The sequence below is a fragment of the Phytophthora parasitica genome (assembly GCF_000247585.1).
Source record: "Phytophthora parasitica INRA-310 unplaced genomic scaffold supercont2.16, whole genome shotgun sequence".
Classification (NCBI taxonomy): domain Eukaryota; phylum Oomycota; class Peronosporomycetes; order Peronosporales; family Peronosporaceae; genus Phytophthora; species Phytophthora nicotianae.
Window position 1 is genome coordinate 410,071 of NW_008649002.1, and position 18,931 is coordinate 429,001.

Sequence of the window (18,931 nt, forward strand, 5' to 3'; positions counted from 1 at the left end):
GCACGGCATTAGTGATTAAATGTGTGATCGCTCGCAACGTCAGCTTGGTATAAGGCGAAGCAAGGTCCGCGTCATCGATTTGGGCCGCTCACAACGCTGCTATTACCTTTTATTCATCATCCTCGTGTTCTTATGTATTATAACCAAGACCCATTTCGACTAATGCACCGCGTTCGTAGTCGCTCTAAGTACCACGTTTCCGATTGAGTACGGGAAAACAACGAAAAAGGAAAAAACCAACCCAACCAAAACCAATGAAAGGCCGAAGAAAACCGTGCAACAAGAAAAACCTCAAATAAGCCTGCAACAAACCCAAACCGTTCCTTTTTTTTTCCTCCTTTGAAGGAAAAACCCAACCGGGTAAAAAATAGTGCATATCGGCTCTGTACACTTTGGCTTATGTCGGTGCATCAAGGACCACGTGGACATCTTTAGAACTTTGTTGTGGCGCAAGCATATTTTTAGAGATGGACTTTTGACAATATAACTTTTGCGTCGCCTCTGTGAAATTGTTGTGGCTGATGGAGACTCGATCCATCCCTCATCAACGCTGATTGACATACAGGGAGATCTTCTGGCAGGTACGTCAGCGTGTACGTGTAATTGGCTGTGTTGGAAGATAAGGCATAACTACAAATTATATTTATGCTTGAGGTAGCCGACGAAAGACAACTCGTCTGGTAGCCACCATTTCTTCACCTATTTCATATAAAACTTGGATTGTAAAATTGTAATGTAATCTGGAGAACGTGAAACTTGACACCGTAGCTATCTAAAACTGAAGTCATCGCTCGACTACCTCTCAACTGTGATCACCAAATGACTGTCCGGTATTCTCAATTGGTCGACAAATCTAGCCAGAAGTACTATAACTTTGTATGCCAAGTTTTAAATAAATCGGAAAATACCGGCAATCCAAGGTTACACCATAGTTAGCGGGGGATCCGGTAGGTGTTTCATTTTCCGAGAAATAATAGTCCGGGTATTTATATCCCGTAATTACACAAATTATGAAGGTAAAATTGGTAATACAGTATAGTGGTGACCATCGGCATCGATACTTGTGTTAGATTAATAAGCTATACAAATGTTACCTGTGTCGTCGCCCTTGCGGTTAAGTACGCCTATGTTATTGTGGGATGTTGCGCCAGCAATTTACGGAAACTAATACCTTTCTGAATAGAGGATAGTTGCATCGGATAGCGTTTTTCAAGAGCGCTGGAGCAGGGTCCGATTGACTTTGTTTTCAGAGCAAGGTTGGAAAGAACGACATTTTTTGGGGAGTGAACGTTATTTGTAACTTCGAGTGATATAGCATAAATAAGCATGTCTTGACGGTGTGTGGCAGATATGTGGTTCTATATGTCATTGTATACTAGTTTCGATGTTTCCGGCCTCAAGCTCGCGCACGAGCTCGTTGATTTCCTCAATGCGGTCGTGAAATTTGTCCATATCGTCTGTATGATTCGTTTTCCTCCTGGCATGACTAAAATGAACCGTTCAAGTGTTACTCATGTATGGCATTCAACACATTTCGCGATAGCGGGAAACAGATGATAAGTTTTTTTTGCGGTTCATTTACGGGTCGGGTCGGGGTTAGATTAGGGAGGGATGACCCGCTGTGGGCAACGTTGTAATCGGTAGGCCACTCTCGTGTTGGCTCTCGTCTGCGGACTTAGCGATGGGGGTCGTTTCTGTCTCGCTTGCCCCTTACGCGAAGTTCTCGACTCGGCCAGGCGCGGTGGCTGAAAAAAAAAATCGGGTTGTAGCGCTCGCTTCGACAACCCCGCCTAATCGGCGGGCATTGGCAGAGCGTGAATGGACTGAGTAAGGCTCGCGCTCGCATCCGCTCGCCCTTTCCCGCGGGGGGTTCAGATGTCGCCCACCCTCCTATTAAAGTGTTACTTATCCGATACTAAAGGCAACTTGTTTAATAATATTATTAATGTTCATATACGGGTCGAGTCCAGGTTAGGTCGAAGAGTCGCCCATATATTATATGGGCGACTCTTCGACCTAACCTGGACCCGACCCGTAAATGAACCGTAAAAAATCTAGCAAACAGATAGTTATTAACTCTTACATAATCTGATGCGTCCCTCGCAATGCAGCAGCTTGCGAACGGTCTGTGAATTTAGCTGGTATCGGACCGTCACTGACTTTGAGGTTATGCTATACGAGACTTGTACAAAAGGAACACTGCAAAAATAATTGTACGCTTAAAAAACTATTTGGAGTTAGTTCGCAGAGGCTCGCTCTGTAGTATTTTCGTTTAGCCTGCTCGATATATCTAACCAAACAATTTAGCCACCTCCACTAGCGGCGGTAATTCACAATTGCTATCAGAGATTGAAAAAAAAGCAATAAAATAACTACTGTACATTTTGTTCTATTTCTGCTCCACGATAATAACATACATTAATGTTCATCTCCTTACGGCTAGTGCACTTATGAAGAACTGGGCTCGCTGAAATGTCTACCACCACGGTCTAGGTGAATCGCTGGAAGATTGACGGCTGGAAATTATGTGCTTGCTAGGAGCTGTAGACTTATTGGCTGAAAATCCTGCGCGTGCTCGGGGCTGCAGACGTACAGTGCAGGGGGCAAGTATCCCGCGCTCGTTCCTTGTGCCTCCGGTTCTGGGGCCGGAAAAAATCAATAAGTATTACAAAAATCATTTTTTTCGCAAAAAAAAAAACTGAATTATTTTCAAAACTATAAGTTGAAATTGTATCGATTTTGCTATCCCGTACACACATAACCAAGAATTAAGTCACAAAATAACTCTTGGACTGTTACAGCTCTTCACATGGTTAAGTGTGGTATACCAATAACGACATCAAGATATCACACTTCTTTACGGGTTTTCTGTGTTGAAGCATTTTTGAGCAATTTGAATCCGTAACATCTTGTAACAGTTCGTTTTATTCCACTGCAGATTAATCGTAAAGTTCTTCACTCCTGGACGAAAATCGATACAGCCCATAAATCGCTCCGATACAATTACTGTTTGAAGAGATACTGTTTGTACGCGAAAGCTCACTCCGATCGCAGCCACACCAAAGGTGCATATCGGTAGAGGAAAGAGAAGCGTTGCGTCTCCCTTCAACCGCATTCAACACGAGCAAGAACTCGTTCCTCCAACCTTCATTTCTCAACGCTCAAAATCGAAGTCAAGTCCAGTAAACCAGCCGGTTCAAGCACGATCATGGTGTCGAAGCCATCCCCTGTGTGTCCACTATCTCGCGCGACTCAGTTCAAAACGGCTCTTCGGTATATGCATGATGAGGGTTCTTCACTCTCGAGGGCTGGGGAGGCGTTTAGTGTTTCCAAGACTTCTCTCCATCGCCGTGCTACAGGTGCGATGCCGGTTGATGCTCACAAGGAAGGCAGATTATTCTGTCGACTCAGGATGAAGCAGGCGTCGTGGAGGTGGTTCTGCTGCGGTCGAAACACGGCGTTTGTATGACGGACAACGAGATTCGCATCTTAGCGAGACGTGTAGCTATTGAGAAACACGGAACGATTCCAGACTCGTTTCCTTCGAAGAAGTGGTCTCTTCGCTTTGTCAAGCGCCATGGTGCTGTGATCAGTCGAAAACGCTGTCAAATTCTTAATGCCAAGCGTAATGACATCTCAACTGAGAAGCATTTGCGTGACTGCCACGCCAACCTGCAAGATGCAATGCAAGGGCAGCTTCCTGGACAGGTTTGGAACTGTGATTAGACCGGATTCTGCCCTCGAGGAAGAAAAAAAGCACGGGTTATATGCTCTGTATCGGGCTCAGACCGTTACCGACATACACTAGCGAACTGGGAAGGTGTTGGTAGATTAGACTCTGAAGGTTACCTATCGAGACGGCCTCGGCACACGACGCCGTCACAACCAGTGGATACGTATATAGTTCTGATTGGCCACCGCGATGGAGCGGTGGCGGCATTGTGTGACGGTAGCCTGTCACACCACCCCTCACTCAAACTTGAAGAATAGTGGAGGCGTCGGAGGTAACGGCAGTCGGGAACTTGCAGCGCGGGGAGCAGGATGGACCCGGGAAAAGAAGCAGCGCGGGATCCGACGCTGGCAGCGGGTACGCCAGCGTCCTAAGACATCGGCGGCTCGGCGATTGTCGTGGCTTCAAGAGCCCGCTGACGGACAGTGAGATGTGGATCTAGTTCGAGCGGTGGCGAGGTGTGCGCGGCAAGGGCGTCGCTCGACAACGCCTGGACTGCGTTCCAAGAACAGTGGAACTGCGAAACCGGACCTGTCTTCCGCAAGACCATCGCGGCTCGTGAGGCCACGCATGAACGCATGGCGGTCGGACTTCTGGCGGCGCGACTCTGCGAGCTGTCGTGGGCGGCGGACCGGCACTGCTGTTACGTGCATTACCTTGAAGGCTGTCCGAAGTGTCGCGGTTTCAGCCTGCCGCGACCATACGAAGGCGAGTGGCAGCGCTATGTCAGAGACCATCCCCTCTCCGACGTTGAAGAGCATCTCATCGGCTGCTACCGTCGGCGTCTCTACGAAGCTAGGCACGGCACCTAGAGTCGCCTTGTACGGCGCCACGCAGTCCGGCACGTCCGCAACCAGCACAGTGCGGGGCTCCCAACTGTCGTCCATGGGACCAAGCCAGCGGACCAGGTAGACGGTGGTCAGGTATCGCGGTGGCGAACACCGCGACGAGGGGCGGCGCGAGAATCGTCGTGACGAAAGATGGACTTCACAATATGGCGGGTGTGTCCAGCGCTATTCACAAAGGGCGCAGGACCGTCACGCTGGAAACGAACAGCGTGACCGGTGGCAGGAGGCTGCGAGCGAGCAGAGTCTACGGCGTCTGGCGGATCGGATTGAGCGACTGGAGCGGGAGAACGAAGAGCTGCGTCATCGGGTGCGGCCGTGGGAGGAGCCGCATCGGGCCCAGTGGGGGGGGGGGACCGCGGGGAGGCGGACGCGTGGGAGGATCGTCGCAGGGGATAACGGCGGGGAGATAGCGGCGTAGGCGACCAACGTAGAACGTAGGGTGCAGGCGTAGAGCAGTCGGTAATTGCAGAGTATAGGCGTCGCTAAACACCTTGGTCACCTTAAACGGCCCGATAAATCTCGGCGCGAGCTTGGACGCGCCCAAGTTCGTTACTGCTGTAGGCCGAATGCCGGCCGTGGACAAAAGGACGCAGTCGCCGACGACGAAGCGTTCCACGTTCTTACGATCGCGACGATCAGCATATTCCTTCTAACGATCGACGGCAACAGCGATGGCGTCCCGAACGTAACGTATTATAGATTCGCGGCGTTGCATGAACTCGTGCGCTGCCGCGACGTCGCGTGGACTGGGTTCCCGGTTGGGGTCGAAGCTCGCGGGTGGGGACACCGCGGAATCAGCCGCGTCAGGGACAGGTTTATACTCAATTGCACGTGGACGCTGGCGCGGGTTGATCAGCGTCCAGGAGGTCCAAGCAGTGAGGTCAGGCGATGTCGCTGGCAGAGCGACATCGTGACGGGACCGTCGTGAAGAGCACTCGGCCCCGGACGCCGCGCGCGCGGCGCTGCGTGTGAGCATCATTGGCCCGGGCGTCAGGGCGTTACAGCGCGTCGTGACACCGTTCACCGAAAGGGAAGAAGCGTCGGGAGCGTGCCCATGGTCGACCGTGGCGGGGTCGCGAACAGTTGAGCGCTCCATTCCAAGGAGTGCTGGAACTCGAGGGTGGCGTCCAAGCCCGGTACATGAATGAACCGCGTTTTGAGAGCGAATTCGACCAACGGCAAGAAGGAGGACCATGACTTGAAGGACGTGGCAAAGCTGCGCAGCACGTCTTTCAGTACCCTGTTCACCCGCTCGGTCTGACCGTCCGTCTCCGGGTGCGACGCGGTGGACAACTTCAACCGCGTCCCGACAAGCGTGAAGAGCTCCGACCAGAAAGACGCAGTGAACCGGGGATCTCGATCAGACACGATCGAGGTGGGCAGGCCGTGGTGTCGATACACGGTGTCAAAAAAAATCGCCGCGGATTGCTGCGCGGTGATCGTGGCGGCCACTGGAGCGAGATGCACCGTTTTGGTGAAGTAATCAACCAAGACAAGAATGCCGGAGCGGTTGTGGGTGTCACGGGGCAGCCCGAACACGAAGTCCATGCTAATAGAAGACCAGGACTCCAGGGCGACAGGCAGCGGCCGAAGCGGTGTCTGTTTGGACGAGTTCGGCTTCACGCGCTGACACGCCTCACAGGAGCGGACCCACTTCAGCACCCACTTGTACATGTGGGGCCAGTAGTAGTCGCGAGCCAGTGACGCGAGTGTCTTCTCGCGACCAAGGTGACCGCCACTGGGGGTATCATGGAATTCGTGAATCAGGCGAGCGCGGAGGTCGTCGTCCAGTGGAACAACGGCACGGGAAGGGTCCGACTGGTCGATGGAATAGGTAAACAGGTCCCCATCCAGCGTGTAGCGATCGACGCGGGGACAACTGACGGCGAGACGTGGCTGACGGGTCCTTCAAGTACTGGATAATCTCTGCGCATGCAGCGTCCGACGCATATGCGGACGCTATCTGATCACGAAGCGGACTGGTTGCTGTAACGGCGACCACGGCCAGCCCCGCGGCGACGCAAACTGCGCATTCATCGTCATCCTCGTCGCCAACCGCGTGGCGACCCGACTTGACGTAATCTGGCCGACGCGACAGCGCGTTGGCGAGGATGTTGGTTTTGCCAGACTTGTAGTGAACGACGAAATTGTACTCAGAGAACAAAGAGAGCCAGCGCGCCATGCGTTGGGACAGGTGAGGGCTCTTTGTTGCCGTTCGCAGCGAGGCGTGGTCCGTGTAGATGGCGAAGGTTTGCTCCCCCAGAAGGTAGGCACAGAACTTGATTAACGCGTAGCGCATGGCCAGCGGCTCTTTGTCGTGGACGGATAGTTGCGTTCCGCCGACTTCAACTGACGCGACTGGTAGCTCACCACACGTTCGCGTCCAGCCTCGTCGAACTGCATCAGAGCGCAGCCAATAGCGAAGTCGCTCGCATCGCAGACAACGTGGAAGGGTCTGGAGTGGTCAGGCAGCATGAGGACGGGCGCTGTGGACAAGCTCGTCTTCACAGCGCCAAACGCGGCTTGACGCTCAGGACGCCACGACCACGTGGTGTCAGACTTGAGGAGTTGCGACAGTGGATGAACGGTCGCCGCGAAGTTCTTCTAGTAGTGGTGGAGATACGTCGCAAGTCCCAACCACTGACGAAGTTGCTTCTGATCCTGCGGCGCCGGCCAAGCGCAGATGGCTGCGACCTTCCCCGGATCAGCGCGGACGCCATCCTTGCTGACGTAGCTCCCGAGTACAGGGATCTCGGGAGCGCAGAAGATGCATTTCTTCAAATTGGCGTACAACTTGTTTTCTCGCATCACCTCGAACACCTGACGAAGGTGCCGCAAGTGTGCTTCCACGTCCGTCGTGCCGCCCTCGGCACGACTGTGAATGAAGATATCGTCGAAGTAGCTGGGTGCGAAGTCTCGGAATGGCCGCAGAAGGTTCGAGACCATTCGATTGAAGGTGGCAGGGGCGTTCTTCAGCCCCTGCGGCATGACAAGCCATTCCCAGAGCATGCCGCTGGGTGTGCTGACAGCAGTCAGCGGCACGTCGTCTTCACGCATCAAGATCTGGTAGAAGCCATCCATCAAATCAATGGCGCTGTACTTGGTGCTGCCGGGCATGGTGTCGAGCACCATGTCTTTCCGGGGAAGCGGCGTTTGGGCCGGAATAGTGGCGTCGTTGGGCTTGTTGAAGGCATGGACGATGCGCCAACCGCCAGTCGCTTTCTTCACGCAGAAGGTCGGACTGGAATGTGGCGATAGCCTCTCGCGTACATGACCAGTAAGCAGGCGGCCTTCGAAAAAGGCGTCGATCACTTCAACTTGATCGCGCAGAAGCGGCCATTGTCGGGCCACACAATACTTCGAGCCGGGCACGAGATTGATCTCGTGCCGGACACCACGGTCAGGAGGGAATGCGGCTGGGACCTTGTCGGGGATTCGCGAACAAGAGGAGCAACGGGGTTGCCGGCGGCCTCAAGCGCCGGCAATGATTGGGCGGCATAGCGCCCTTCCCGGGGGCTTTTCGGTTCCGCCTCGCTGGGGCGTATTGCACCGACGGACGTGGATGTCGCGGACTCAGTCTCGACTGCTGCGATGGCAGACGTGTCGGCCGCGACGACCATGCAGACTTGCTCAATTTCGCCGTGTTTGAAATCGCGGAGGAAATGCTTCCACAACAGCCCAAGTAAACGTGTGATCTCAGCCGCATCGCAAGGAGGCCGTGCAACCTTGATGTTGTGGGCTCGTGGAGTCGCATCGGTGGGGTTGCTCATCAGGACAGAGATGACCTCGGACTCCACGACATCAGAGTCTGTTGACGCCGGCCGAGGTCGGCGCGGGTTCCGATGACCACGACGACGCACCGGACGTTGTTCTCCGGGCACAGCAGACAACGAGAGACCATTCTCGATCGTTTCAACAGGGTTTGGGCGCCGGGGCTCGGTTTCGGCGCCGAGGCACGGGACACTCGAGTCGACCGTGAATTCTTCTCCAGGGAACTCCCGCTCGACCACACGCGGGAGCACGCGCTCGACCGCTGGTGGGAGACCACGCTCAACCTCGTCTTCTGGGTGTGAGAGTTCCCGCTCGACTACACGCGCGAATCCATGCTCAACCGCGTGTAGGAGGCCATTCTCAAATTCAACGTCTTCATCAGGAAGCCGTTTCTCACGGCGACACGGGAACTCATGCTCGACCGCGTCAGATATGTCCTGAGACTCCACCTCAGGACTGGTACATGTTGCGCGTTCACAAGCTACACAAGAAGCGCCATCGCGCTCTTCGGGGGCAGTGGTCGTCATGGAGCCGGGGTCCATGACAGCAATATGCGGCTACTGGTTAGGCATCCCGCTCAGGGATGTAAGCACAGCGTTTACGTCGATGTCACGCGGGCGGACAGTTCGCGTGAGCCAGTTAACGCGAGGTTGGTGACGAGCGAGCCACGGGATCCCGAACACACAGTCAAAGGAGCCACTCAATTCAATCACCAGGAAGGCATCCGTTCCCTGGAATCCATCGAACGCGTAGGAGAAGGTGACCAAGCGCCGCGGAAGTCACCGTGGCTTGCCGTCTGCGTACTTGACGACCATATCGCCAGGACCTTCACTTACGGGCATGTACGCTGGTAACACCGACAAACGCTTGGCGCAAACGAAGTTGTTCGTCGCGCCTGAATCCAGCAGAGCACGGATGGGGCGCTGGGCTCCCTCAACGTGAAGACTGAGCACGGTCATTCTTGAGTCACTGCCGGAGGCGGCGGCTGATAGGTGTGCGTGAAGTACAGGAGGGCTAGGAGGAGGTTCTGCCACCATAGAACCATCCCCCGTTCCAGAACCAGTAGGGTGCCCCCCGCCTACTGGTCGTCGCCGTTTTTTTGCTCGGGTGGCAACGGCGACGTCGTGCTGGGTTGTAACATTCGCCACAACAGGGGCAGGCGCGCGGCAAACAGCCGCGCGGTGACCGAATTTCTTGAATCGAAAGCAACGCAGCGGGCGAGGCGCGCGAGCTGAAGAGCCGGATGAATTGGATGACGTCGGCTCCTGACGTCTGCCATAGTGCTGGATCGCATCCACCTCCATGGGTTCCGGTTCGTGTTCGTGAGCCAAAGGCCTCGAGACATCGAACGCTTGCGATGCCGTGACGCTGTAGTCTTCGCGTAACGCAACCGCGAAGGCCTCTTCGAGCATGTTCGGGGGTTTCCGCGTCAAATAGAAACGCTGGTAGCCAGCGTTCATTCCCGAGACGAAGACGTGGACTTGAGTCGCCATGTCCACTGGGTGGGTCGTGATGCACGAGACAAGGTGATGAGTGCGTTGGATATACTCGAGCATGGACGTGCGTCCCTGCTTCAGCGACAGGAAAGCGGACCGCTGGACGTTCTCACCTTGAGGCGGCTCAACCCCCCAGCTTGGAGAGAAGGAACCGAGTCCGCGCAAGCTCGGTGGACAACTGCCGAGCTTCAACAGCGATGTCCACCTCGCAGAACCATCGGTTCAAGTGAAGGCAACCGTCGCATTCAGCGTTGTAGAGACGTCGAGCTTGACGATGTCGGTCTTGTTCTTGGGCGGCGTGGGAGTCGACACTCGCTGACGGAGGTCAGCGAGTTCACGCTCCATGAACTCCTGGGCGGCCAGGCGTTGTTGGTTCTCAGTGCCGGCCGCCAGCAATGTCTGGATGGCAGCATCGCCGGATGCAGCGGCGAGACGATGCAACGCCTCCCACTCGATCGAGGACAAGTGAGGGAAACTGGCGTGTTCCAGTGATATGTTGGACACGCTGGACGCGTCGCTCATCGACGTGTCGTTCATGCTGATCTTGAACGCTGGACGGATTACGAAGTGCTACCAGGTGTAACGGGCTCAGACCGTTACCGACATACACTAGCGAACTGGGAAGGTGTTGGTAGATTAGACTCTGAAGGTTACCTATCGAGACGGCCTCGGCACACGACCCCGTCACAACCAGTGGATACGTATATAGTTCTGATTGGCCACCGCGATGGAGCGGTGGCGACATTGTGTGACGGTAGCCTGTCACATGCTCCAGAGGGATGAAGGCCAACGTAGTTCGATGGAGTGATCGAGAGAACGTCTAAATTAAGGAAATGTCGTATGGCTATGAAAATTGGTACATCACTACTGTATATGAAATTGCGATGTTTGAGCTTGCGATCAATTCTAGATCGCCAACAGCGAGCATGCCAAGTTCCCGGATGGAAAACCTGCTAACTATTTCTTTTTTACGGACCTCTAAATGGCAACAGTGGCAAGAACTGGATCAAATATCCAGCTCTTTCGCCCATATTATGTCAAGATGGGAAACGTTGTCAAAAGCGATTGCCTTGTCAATCCTTGTCGGAGATGTCGTTTTCAACAACTCATTGCGATCTTCCACTCAAGTATATGAAACAAGAGCTAATCGTGACCGTCTCACCTTGCGTTGACCTTTGCGATGATGTATAATTAAGACCTAAGACCGGATCCATTAAATTGCTCACCGTACAGAATTAGTCGGAATGGCGGGTTCTTACAGGCATTGCGAGTTAATAAAGAAATAATATTAAAGATTTTGGCTATTTGTTGTACTCTCAAGGAGTTGCTGTAGCAGCTTCGCCAGAGCAAATGCTGCGGCTGTGAAGCAGGCGTAGGAGAGGCGCCGACGAAGGAACGCCAAAAAGCAGAAACGTATGCGAATGAATTTTTGCTAAATTTCAGAACTTCTTCGGGGGAAGCACGACTGTGTAATCCAAGTAAAAAGTCTCACTCTAGAGTCTAGAGTATGAACGTTTCATTATACGGGTGCTTTGCCCCCAATGCAGACATCGTCTTTGGTACTGGGTCGTTGCTGCGCATTCGCAGCCCACATGCCCATTCTTTAAGTTCTACATATATCTTCCGTTATAATGTGACGGAAACTCACCATTTCGTCTTCCTTTTTACTAGTAGCACGCTGCAAATGCATCGTCGATCGCAGTCCAGCGTCAGGATGGGACGTCGGACCGTAGCGCCATATATCATTTTCTCTTTCCGTCGGCAAAGGCAATCAACCTAACGTAAAGCACTCGATTGAAAGCAAAAAAAAAAACATCATATAATCTTAGCAGTTTATCTCACACCTACGCCATCTTCAGCGTCTTCAGTGCTTCCATCAAGACGAAAAACTCGACAATTACGTAACTTCACTGCGATTTTATCTCTTCTGTGGCCCCTTCTCGGTCCGTTCGATCCATTCCGAGTGTGTGTGGAGTCTCCCTCTCTTCAGTCAAGTAACATGCGCGTCTTCCTCTTGACTATCACACCGTCAGTCTCTTAGTACTTGGGTGGGGGGTACTGCTGAGGAGGATACTGTCCCGGGGGGTATTGCTGCGGCGGGTACTGGTGGTACTCTCCAGGGGGAGGTGCGTAACCCTGCGGGGGCGGAGCGTAACCCGGGTGTCCAGGAGGCGGGCCGTAACCCGGCTGTTGCTGCACAACCACGGGCTGAACGTATACAGGCTGCTGGTTGTGGTAGTCGCCAGAGTAGCGGCCGTTGCGGCGGCGGTCGTCGCCCGAGTCCGCGGCGGAGGCACAGCAGGCGCCACAGAGGGCACCGCACAGGCAGCACTCGAGCATATCGCACTCGTCTTCCATCTCGCTTGTCTTGTTAAACTGTAGGGGGGCTTGAGTCCGAGGACGGAAAACTGGAAATGAATTTCCACTGCGTGGCCTAACGCTGTTGCCGAAACAAATTAGACTCGAGTTCAGTATGGCGAGGTAGTCAGTTTCATCGTGGTGCAAAAACACCGAACTCGTGTCGATTCGAAAAGAGGTTTTGACCAATGGGAAGCTAGGAAAAGTGCCGAAGCATCCCTGTCCATCATCAGATGAAAATCCAGGTCAAGGTGTAGGCCAGACTACCTAGTCGGTAGTGCTGCTGGCTGGCTTAGCTTTGATGCTAGATAGGAACATCCTGTAGAGTTCTCTCGTATGACGATGTGAGCGCTTGATCGTAGAGCTCGCCGTTTATGGCGTAGGTAAACTGCTCACGTGCATGTACAGTTGTTGCGTGCGTCGAGCATTTTCCACTCGAGGGGGCGATAGATCGAAAACGCCAATTGTGCCGGTCGCAACCATTTCAGTAGTGCGTGTTCTCAGGCAGGAAGCCTGTCAACCACGTGTATCGCATCGAGCAAAGCCACATAGCGTTCATCAACCCTGCGCCGGTCTCAAGTGCAGCTGAAGATCTTCAGCAGTCGCTGCGAAAAATCCACTCGGCATGGATACATCGATAAGAATGAGAACTGAGGATGGCTACGCGTTTACACGTAGGGTGTGCATGGACTCAAAACTACCTACGCCCTACTTGATAAAGAGGGGCGCGACACACGCATTCTCCCAGCGCACAACCGTCATGATGAGCTCGAGCATCCAGTGGGCCGCAAAGTTCATGACACCGGCGCCAATAGATCCACCGAACGAGATCTCGCAGCCCGTGAGCATACCGTTCGCATCAGGCACACGAGACAGCGTCGTCCAATGGAAGAGATCGATCCACGCCTCTCCCTCCCCCAGAGCCTGTTGGATCCCGGGCGCCGGAATGGTGCGGAAACACACCGTGTAGCCATTGGCAGTCTGCAGGCGAAACAACAGGTACACCGTGTGGAAACTGCGCCCCATTTCGCGATAGTTGGTGTGGCGACGCACCACCAGCGCGTCGCGGTTCACCACCTGCAAAATCTCGAGATCTAGACCCACTTTGGACGAAAACACCACTCGGCGCATGAACTCCAGGTCCGAAAAAGTGCGCCAAGACTCCTCCATGAGCCTCTCGCAACTCTGGTCTTCGAACAATTTGCGGAAGCAGAAAACCATTTTAGACTCGTCGTCGTCCAGACGGCGACGATCACTCCAGCCAAAGAGTGATGATCCCGTCGTAACGAAGTCTTGACCCGCTTCGAACCGCGTGATGACGTCGTACGAGTCGCGCATGATGGCAAAGCACGTTTCATGTGCCAGTGGCTCGAAGTGCGCATGGTACACGGTGTTCAACCTCGGATCACTGTCCGAGCCAGTGAACTCGGCAGCGAGCGCTTGGAACGAGTCACGGAAAAGTTGTTGCACGTTCAGGATTTTGTGTAGCTGTTTCTGTTCCTTACGCAGTGCTGCGGCTTCAGACGAGAGACGCAGGAATTTCTTACGCAATGCCTGCACCTGCGTCGGGTCCAACAGGATGCCACGCTCGTGCTGGTCGGTGTCACTAGCGTCTTCTTCCGACGTGGCGTCACTCGACGCATTTGCACCGCGAGACGCCAGTCGCAAATACTCGCGCTCGAGTGCCTTCACCTCGTCTCGCATCACCTTGATCGAGCCCTGCAACAGCGTTAGAACCGACTTAGCTCCATGTTTGTTGCCTTTACTTAAACGTAGCGAACCTGTCGCCGCTGGCGCGACTTCTTCTCAATCTCGGAGCGGCGCGCGCGTTGCGTGGCATTTGCATTGGCATCTGCGGATTTGCCGCTCCTCTTTTTGGCAGGTTTTTGCGTCTGGTTGGTGGCGGAAAGACCCAAAATGTTGTCTACTTCGTTTTCCAGCAGTTGCGACTGAGTGGCGACTTCCATCGAGGGATCTGGCCTCGCACACCGAAAAAAAAAAAAAAAAAAAAAACAGTTGCAGCGAGATGAGCCCGTCACGTTGGACCATTTGCACATTGACTGCAGCGACTGCAACGTACATGTTTCGCCTGATCTTGACAAACGATCGGCCGGCGCACAGAGAGCAGCAGTCGCTTGACTTTGACCTGCGTTTTGCGAATTGCGTCATCGGAAGCTGGCAGGGAGCGAAGAAGACTGGCACTCTTCGCCTTGTGATTGGATGAAACACCGGGCACGCGCAACAGGACCCGCACGTGATGAGTGGACTGATGCTGCAGGAAGTTGGCAAGGTGCAACTGGTAACATTGCGGGATACAGACGATCCCCTCGGTAGTCATAGCGCAAATTTACTCCTGTCTAAGTATATTCCCTATCCACGAATGTACCACAAAAATGGATCCGAGTACCTTCAGCTTGGAACAGTACACAAAATATACGCTTGCTCTCCTATTGCCAGTTTTGCATCACCACACTAAGATACCCTCCTCTCTAGCCCAGCCAGTCCACCTTACACTCAACGACTGCTGTACAATAAGCTAGCACAGCTCACATCCCTACCTTGTCCCAAATAGAGCTAGATCCATGGGCTCACAGAATCTACGGTCTTCCTCTGGTTCATTACAAACAACGATCTGGAAGCTATTGATGCGCAGAAAAGCACTGGACTAACTTCCGGTCTCGCAGTTGGCCACAAGACGCGGCACGAGGAGTGCACCAGTCTACACCCGACCAGGTATGTGCCAATTGGTTTTCGTGGAGTGAAGAGGGTGTTGCCGTCACAGGTGTGCAATTAGAGTGAAGGTTGAGCACTTTTCCGTGATCCATGTCCAAAGTAGTCAAAAGAATAGGCTTCATGGGCTCAACACTCGGATCGGACTTGGCAGCAATAATGCTCTTGTGTAGTTATGACTGTTTCCATAGTTAAGAACCCCATAATAGGAATATTCGTTCAAATGTATTTCCATTTTACGATTGAGGGGGACCATGCAACAATTGGATTTTTAGTTAGAGTTCATGAAAGTGTCATTGGAAAAGTTGACGCTGATCACACGCACTTGAGGAAGAGTGGGGCCACGCACATGTTCTCCCAGCGCAGCACGGACATGACCAGCTCGAACAGCCAGTACTTGGACACGAGTTGCTTCACGTCGGCAATATAGCCGCCGGTCGAGATATCACACCCTGCGGGCTGGCCGCCCTCGTCAAAGGCGTGGTTAAAATGAGTCCTAATGTCAAAAAAAAAAAAACAAAATTAGATGAAAAAGTTACATCACAAATACTGGCGAGACGTACCAGTGGAAAACGTCATAGTAGAACTCATGCGGTTCCAAGGCGTCCTTCAGTTCGGGAGCAGGAATTGTCCGCATACACAGCGTGTAACCTGTAGGCGTTTGCAGTCGAAACACGATATGCACTGTGACGAAATTTAGTGGCAAATGAGGAAACTTGTGGTCTCGCCGGATGATGCAGAGGTCGTCGCCCAGTGTCTGAACGATCTGGAACCGAGTAATGACCGACGCATTGAACGATAAATGCGCCATGGTGTCGGCATGGCAAAAAACGTCCCACGTCTGCATGAGCAGCTTTTCAGCGCTTTCGAGTGGGAAAGTCTTGGCAAAGCCGTACTGTAGCGCTCGTGTCTCGTCGTATTTGCGTTTGTCTGTCCAGCCCATGAAATTCGCACCGGTCGACACAAAGTGTCCGCCATCGTCGAAGCGTTTGATAGTTTCGTATGTCTCGCGAACCAGCTCGTAGCATTCCGCTGGCGAGCGTTGGCGTATCTGCACTGCAAACGACGAACTTGGAGGCACTCCCGTGTCCCAAACGAGATCGTCCTTGTTCGGGTTCGCTAGGGTTTCCCGACGACTGGTACCTCTTTTTGCCATTGCCTCTGCCGTGCGTTGAAACACTTCGTGGCTCTCTAGCAGCTTCAACATCTTCGCGCGATCTTCCTCGAGCGCCTGTGTAACAAGCGACAACTGCGAGTACTTGTGTTGCAACGTGGCATTCTTGGGCGTCAAAGCCCCACTTTGCCGCTTTGCCATCTCCGCGTACACATTTTCCAGCTGCTTGACCTCCTGGCGCATGCGTCGGAGCACATTTTGCCTCCTTTGTCTCGATTTTTTCTCGATCGCTGAGCGTCGAGCTCTTCTGGCCTCTGGCGAGTCTCCTGCACCTGTTTTGGTCTCACTTGGACTCATAGTCGTCAGCTCCTCGTGCCACTCAGCAGTCATCGCCTCCAAATTGGGTGAAGACAGTTCCGACGGCGAGGTCCATGGCGCCGGACTCGCTTCACTTTGACTGACTGTATTGTCCCCCTCTTCGTCGGCGATGGCGTCGAAGAACGCGCGCTGCATCGTCGGTGACAGAGGCGGCAGCGTCTCCATTAAGTCAAGCGGGGCGGTCTTATCGTCCTCTTCATGCAGCACAGAAGCCATCACTCTTTCCTTTTCAGCAACTCGGAGAGTGATGGTGCTCTCTAGTGCGTGACGATATGACGCTCATTTGGGGATGACGGCGGACCTTTTTATCCTAAACTGGAGAAAAAGTGTTGCTCGAAAGATGCTGGTAGGCAAATTGGCAGTAGATTTTGTCGCTGGGGCGGAACCCAACAACGATAAATTGTGTACTACGCAGTAGTAAGTTTCTAATCCTAATGAGTGTGGCTAAAAGTGCTTTAGGAACAGCGGCGCGACGCACGCTGTTTCCCAGCGCAGAATGGAGCACACGAGTTCGAACAGCCAGTACGTGGACTTCAGCTGGTTCTGATCGGCAATGGAGCCTGCAGCAACGATCTCGCATCCTGCAGGATTGCCAAACTCATCATACACTCGATTGAAATGGGTCCTGCAAAAAAAAAAATCAAACGCACAAAAAATGTCAAAAAAAAAAAAAATCAACCCATTAAAAAAACTGCAACCTTCGTACCAGTGGTAAACCTCGTAGAAATACTCGTGTTGGTCCTGAACGCCTTGGATTTCCGGTGCAGGAATCGTACGCATGCACAGTGTATAACCTGTAGGCGTCTGCAGGCGGAAAATAATCTGCACCGTGGCGAATGTGATCTCAATATTCGGGATCCTGTGATCCCGTCGGACGATGCGCAGGTCGTCATTCATCTGTTGCAACACTTCGTACCGAGTGTTGACAGACCTGTCAAACGACATGTCCTTGAATTTAGAGGCGTCCAAGAAAATATCCCAAGTCTTCATGAGTAAACCCTCTGGACTTTCACGCGGGAATTTCTTGGTAAATGCATACTGAAGCGACCCTGTCCTCGAGTCGTATTTCCTTTTATCTGTCCAGCCCATGAAGTTCGCTCCTGTCGTTTCAAAGTGTTCCGCGTCGTTAAATCTCTGGATCTCCTCGTACGACTCGCGTACCAATGCGTAACATTCTGCCATCGTCAGCGTCCTAAATCTCGCCTTAAATGACGCGCTGGGCGGCACTCCAGTGTCCCAGATGCAGCTCCTCTCCTCCATGTCTTCGTCCGACAAGCTCCTGACCGCCTTTTGGAACTCTTCGTGTTGTTGCAGCAGCTTTTGCAGCTCTTCCTGGTCTTCCTCGAGTGCATGCGCGACCAGAGTCAGCTCGGAGTATTTCTGTTGCAACTCGTCCATAGTTGCACTCTTTCCCCGGCAAATTTGTGTCTGTTTCTCTAAATCGCTGGACCAAAGTCCTGCCTCCTTCTGGCTGGCCATGTCGGCGTACATTTTCTCGAGTTGCTTGACTTCCTCCCTCATCTTTTTGAGGACATTTTGCCGCCTCTGTCTCGACTTTTTCTCGATGGCTGAGCGTCTGGCACGCTTGGCTTCGGCTGCGTCTTTTGCTGTTTGTTTCTTTGTGCCACTCGGGCTCATGCTGCGGATCTCGCTCTTGTGCTTCTGCTGATTGTCGGGCGACGGCGACGAGGCCGCGTGCTTCTTCGTGACCAGCGCGTCGTCGTCACTGGCCGGCCACTGCGGCTGTAGAGCCTCCTCCAGTTTAATGACAGTGGCGTCCTCGCTCTTCTCGAGCTCTGACATATCCGCGAAGGCCTCCGAGAAGGCACGCTCCATGGTAGGAGACAGCGGCGGCAGCGCCGTGAGCTCCAGCGGGTCCAGCAGGTCCGCACTTGTCGTCGACATGGCAGGAGTGATGGTGATCGAGTGGGGAATTGTCTAAAACACTTTGACGTCGGTCCGGCTTTTCAGACTGGCGCCAGAGGGAAAGTGCCCGAAGGAATGGGAGCAAATGTGTCAAGTCACTTGACTCAAGTGGCCGGCTGAGACGAAAAATTTGATGCAGCTTTTTTTTTTTAGAGTGGACACATTTCAGATTGGGAGTATGACGACCGCGGGCTGGCTGAAAGCTGGATTGCAATGCATGAGGCAGAGTGCTGAGTAGGTGACGACATTGCCTATAAGTTATTGATGGAGTTGGCACTTGACAGCGCTCCCAAAAAGTTTTTCATGTAAATGGCAGTGAGGTCATCGTCAGACCAGCCAGTCGTAATTTTTGCTGTTCTCAAGTGTTCAACAAGTGGATCACCCTTCCGATTTGTGCAAGACGTGCCAAGCAATACGATCACCGAAGAAACAGTATTCGTCTTTTAGACTGAAGTTCAGCCGCTGAAGCAGCCTTTGGTATCAACTCGTTGGTTACGTTTTGGAGAATATGGTCCGTTTTGTTAATGAACTGCCATAATCCATCGTTGAAAAGATGAGAGTATTCTTATCTTACTAAATT

The 18,931-nt window shown here is 53.1% G+C and overlaps 6 protein-coding genes across 6 annotated transcripts; 1 reads left to right on the top strand and 5 right to left on the bottom strand.

The window, feature by feature from the left end:
* Positions 1-3,208: 3,208 nt before the first annotated feature.
* PPTG_22394 (hypothetical protein) lies at positions 3,209-3,726 on the top strand (the record flags this gene model as incomplete). Its single annotated transcript, XM_008903804.1, has 2 exons — positions 3,209-3,359; positions 3,422-3,726. The coding sequence occupies 2 exons, from the start codon at positions 3,209-3,211 to the stop codon at positions 3,724-3,726; spliced, it is 456 nt and encodes a 151-aa protein (XP_008902052.1).
* Positions 3,727-3,973: 247 nt separating this feature from the next.
* PPTG_08790 (hypothetical protein) lies at positions 3,974-4,617 on the bottom strand (the record flags this gene model as incomplete). Its single annotated transcript, XM_008903512.1, has 2 exons — positions 3,974-4,100; positions 4,262-4,617. The coding sequence occupies 2 exons, from the start codon at positions 4,615-4,617 to the stop codon at positions 3,974-3,976; spliced, it is 483 nt and encodes a 160-aa protein (XP_008901760.1).
* Positions 4,618-11,882: 7,265 nt separating this feature from the next.
* On the bottom strand, positions 11,883-12,203 carry PPTG_08792 (hypothetical protein; the record flags this gene model as incomplete). The annotated part of the gene is made up of 1 exon (XM_008903513.1): positions 11,883-12,203. One exon carries the CDS (start codon positions 12,201-12,203, stop codon positions 11,883-11,885), a length of 321 nt encoding a protein of 106 aa, XP_008901761.1.
* Positions 12,204-12,911: 708 nt separating this feature from the next.
* On the bottom strand, positions 12,912-14,170 carry PPTG_08793 (hypothetical protein; the record flags this gene model as incomplete). Its single annotated transcript, XM_008903514.1, has 2 exons — positions 12,912-13,922; positions 13,985-14,170. The coding sequence occupies 2 exons, from the start codon at positions 14,168-14,170 to the stop codon at positions 12,912-12,914; spliced, it is 1,197 nt and encodes a 398-aa protein (XP_008901762.1).
* Positions 14,171-15,139: 969 nt separating this feature from the next.
* On the bottom strand, positions 15,140-16,778 carry PPTG_08794 (hypothetical protein). Its single transcript, XM_008903515.1, has 2 exons — positions 15,497-16,778; positions 15,140-15,429 (listed from the first exon to the last, which is right to left on the bottom strand). Exons 1-2 carry the CDS (start codon positions 16,639-16,641, stop codon positions 15,249-15,251), a joined length of 1,326 nt encoding a protein of 441 aa, XP_008901763.1. The 5' UTR covers positions 16,642-16,778; the 3' UTR covers positions 15,140-15,248.
* PPTG_08795 (hypothetical protein) lies at positions 16,759-18,491 on the bottom strand. The gene is made up of 2 exons (XM_008903516.1): positions 17,132-18,491; positions 16,759-17,050 (listed from the first exon to the last, which is right to left on the bottom strand). Exons 1-2 carry the CDS (start codon positions 18,328-18,330, stop codon positions 16,870-16,872), a joined length of 1,380 nt encoding a protein of 459 aa, XP_008901764.1. The 5' UTR covers positions 18,331-18,491; the 3' UTR covers positions 16,759-16,869.
* Between the last annotated feature and the right edge of the window lie 440 nt (positions 18,492-18,931).

What these genes read in the sequence shown, in the direction of transcription:
- PPTG_08795 (XM_008903516.1), bottom strand. Translation starts at nt 18,330, where the DNA reads ATGTCGACGACAAGTGCGGACCTGCTGGACCCGCTGGAGCTCACGGCG. An exon ending in TTCTACGAGGTTTACCACTG is followed by an intron (nt 17,051 to 17,131) that starts GTACGAAGGTTG and finishes TTTTTTTTGCAG; the next exon opens with GACCCATTTCAATCGAGTGT.
- PPTG_08794 (XM_008903515.1), bottom strand. Translation starts at nt 16,641, where the DNA reads ATGGCTTCTGTGCTGCATGAAGAGGACGATAAGACCGCCCCGCTTGAC. An exon ending in TACTATGACGTTTTCCACTG is followed by an intron (nt 15,430 to 15,496) that starts GTACGTCTCGCC and finishes TTTTGACATTAG; the next exon opens with GACTCATTTTAACCACGCCT.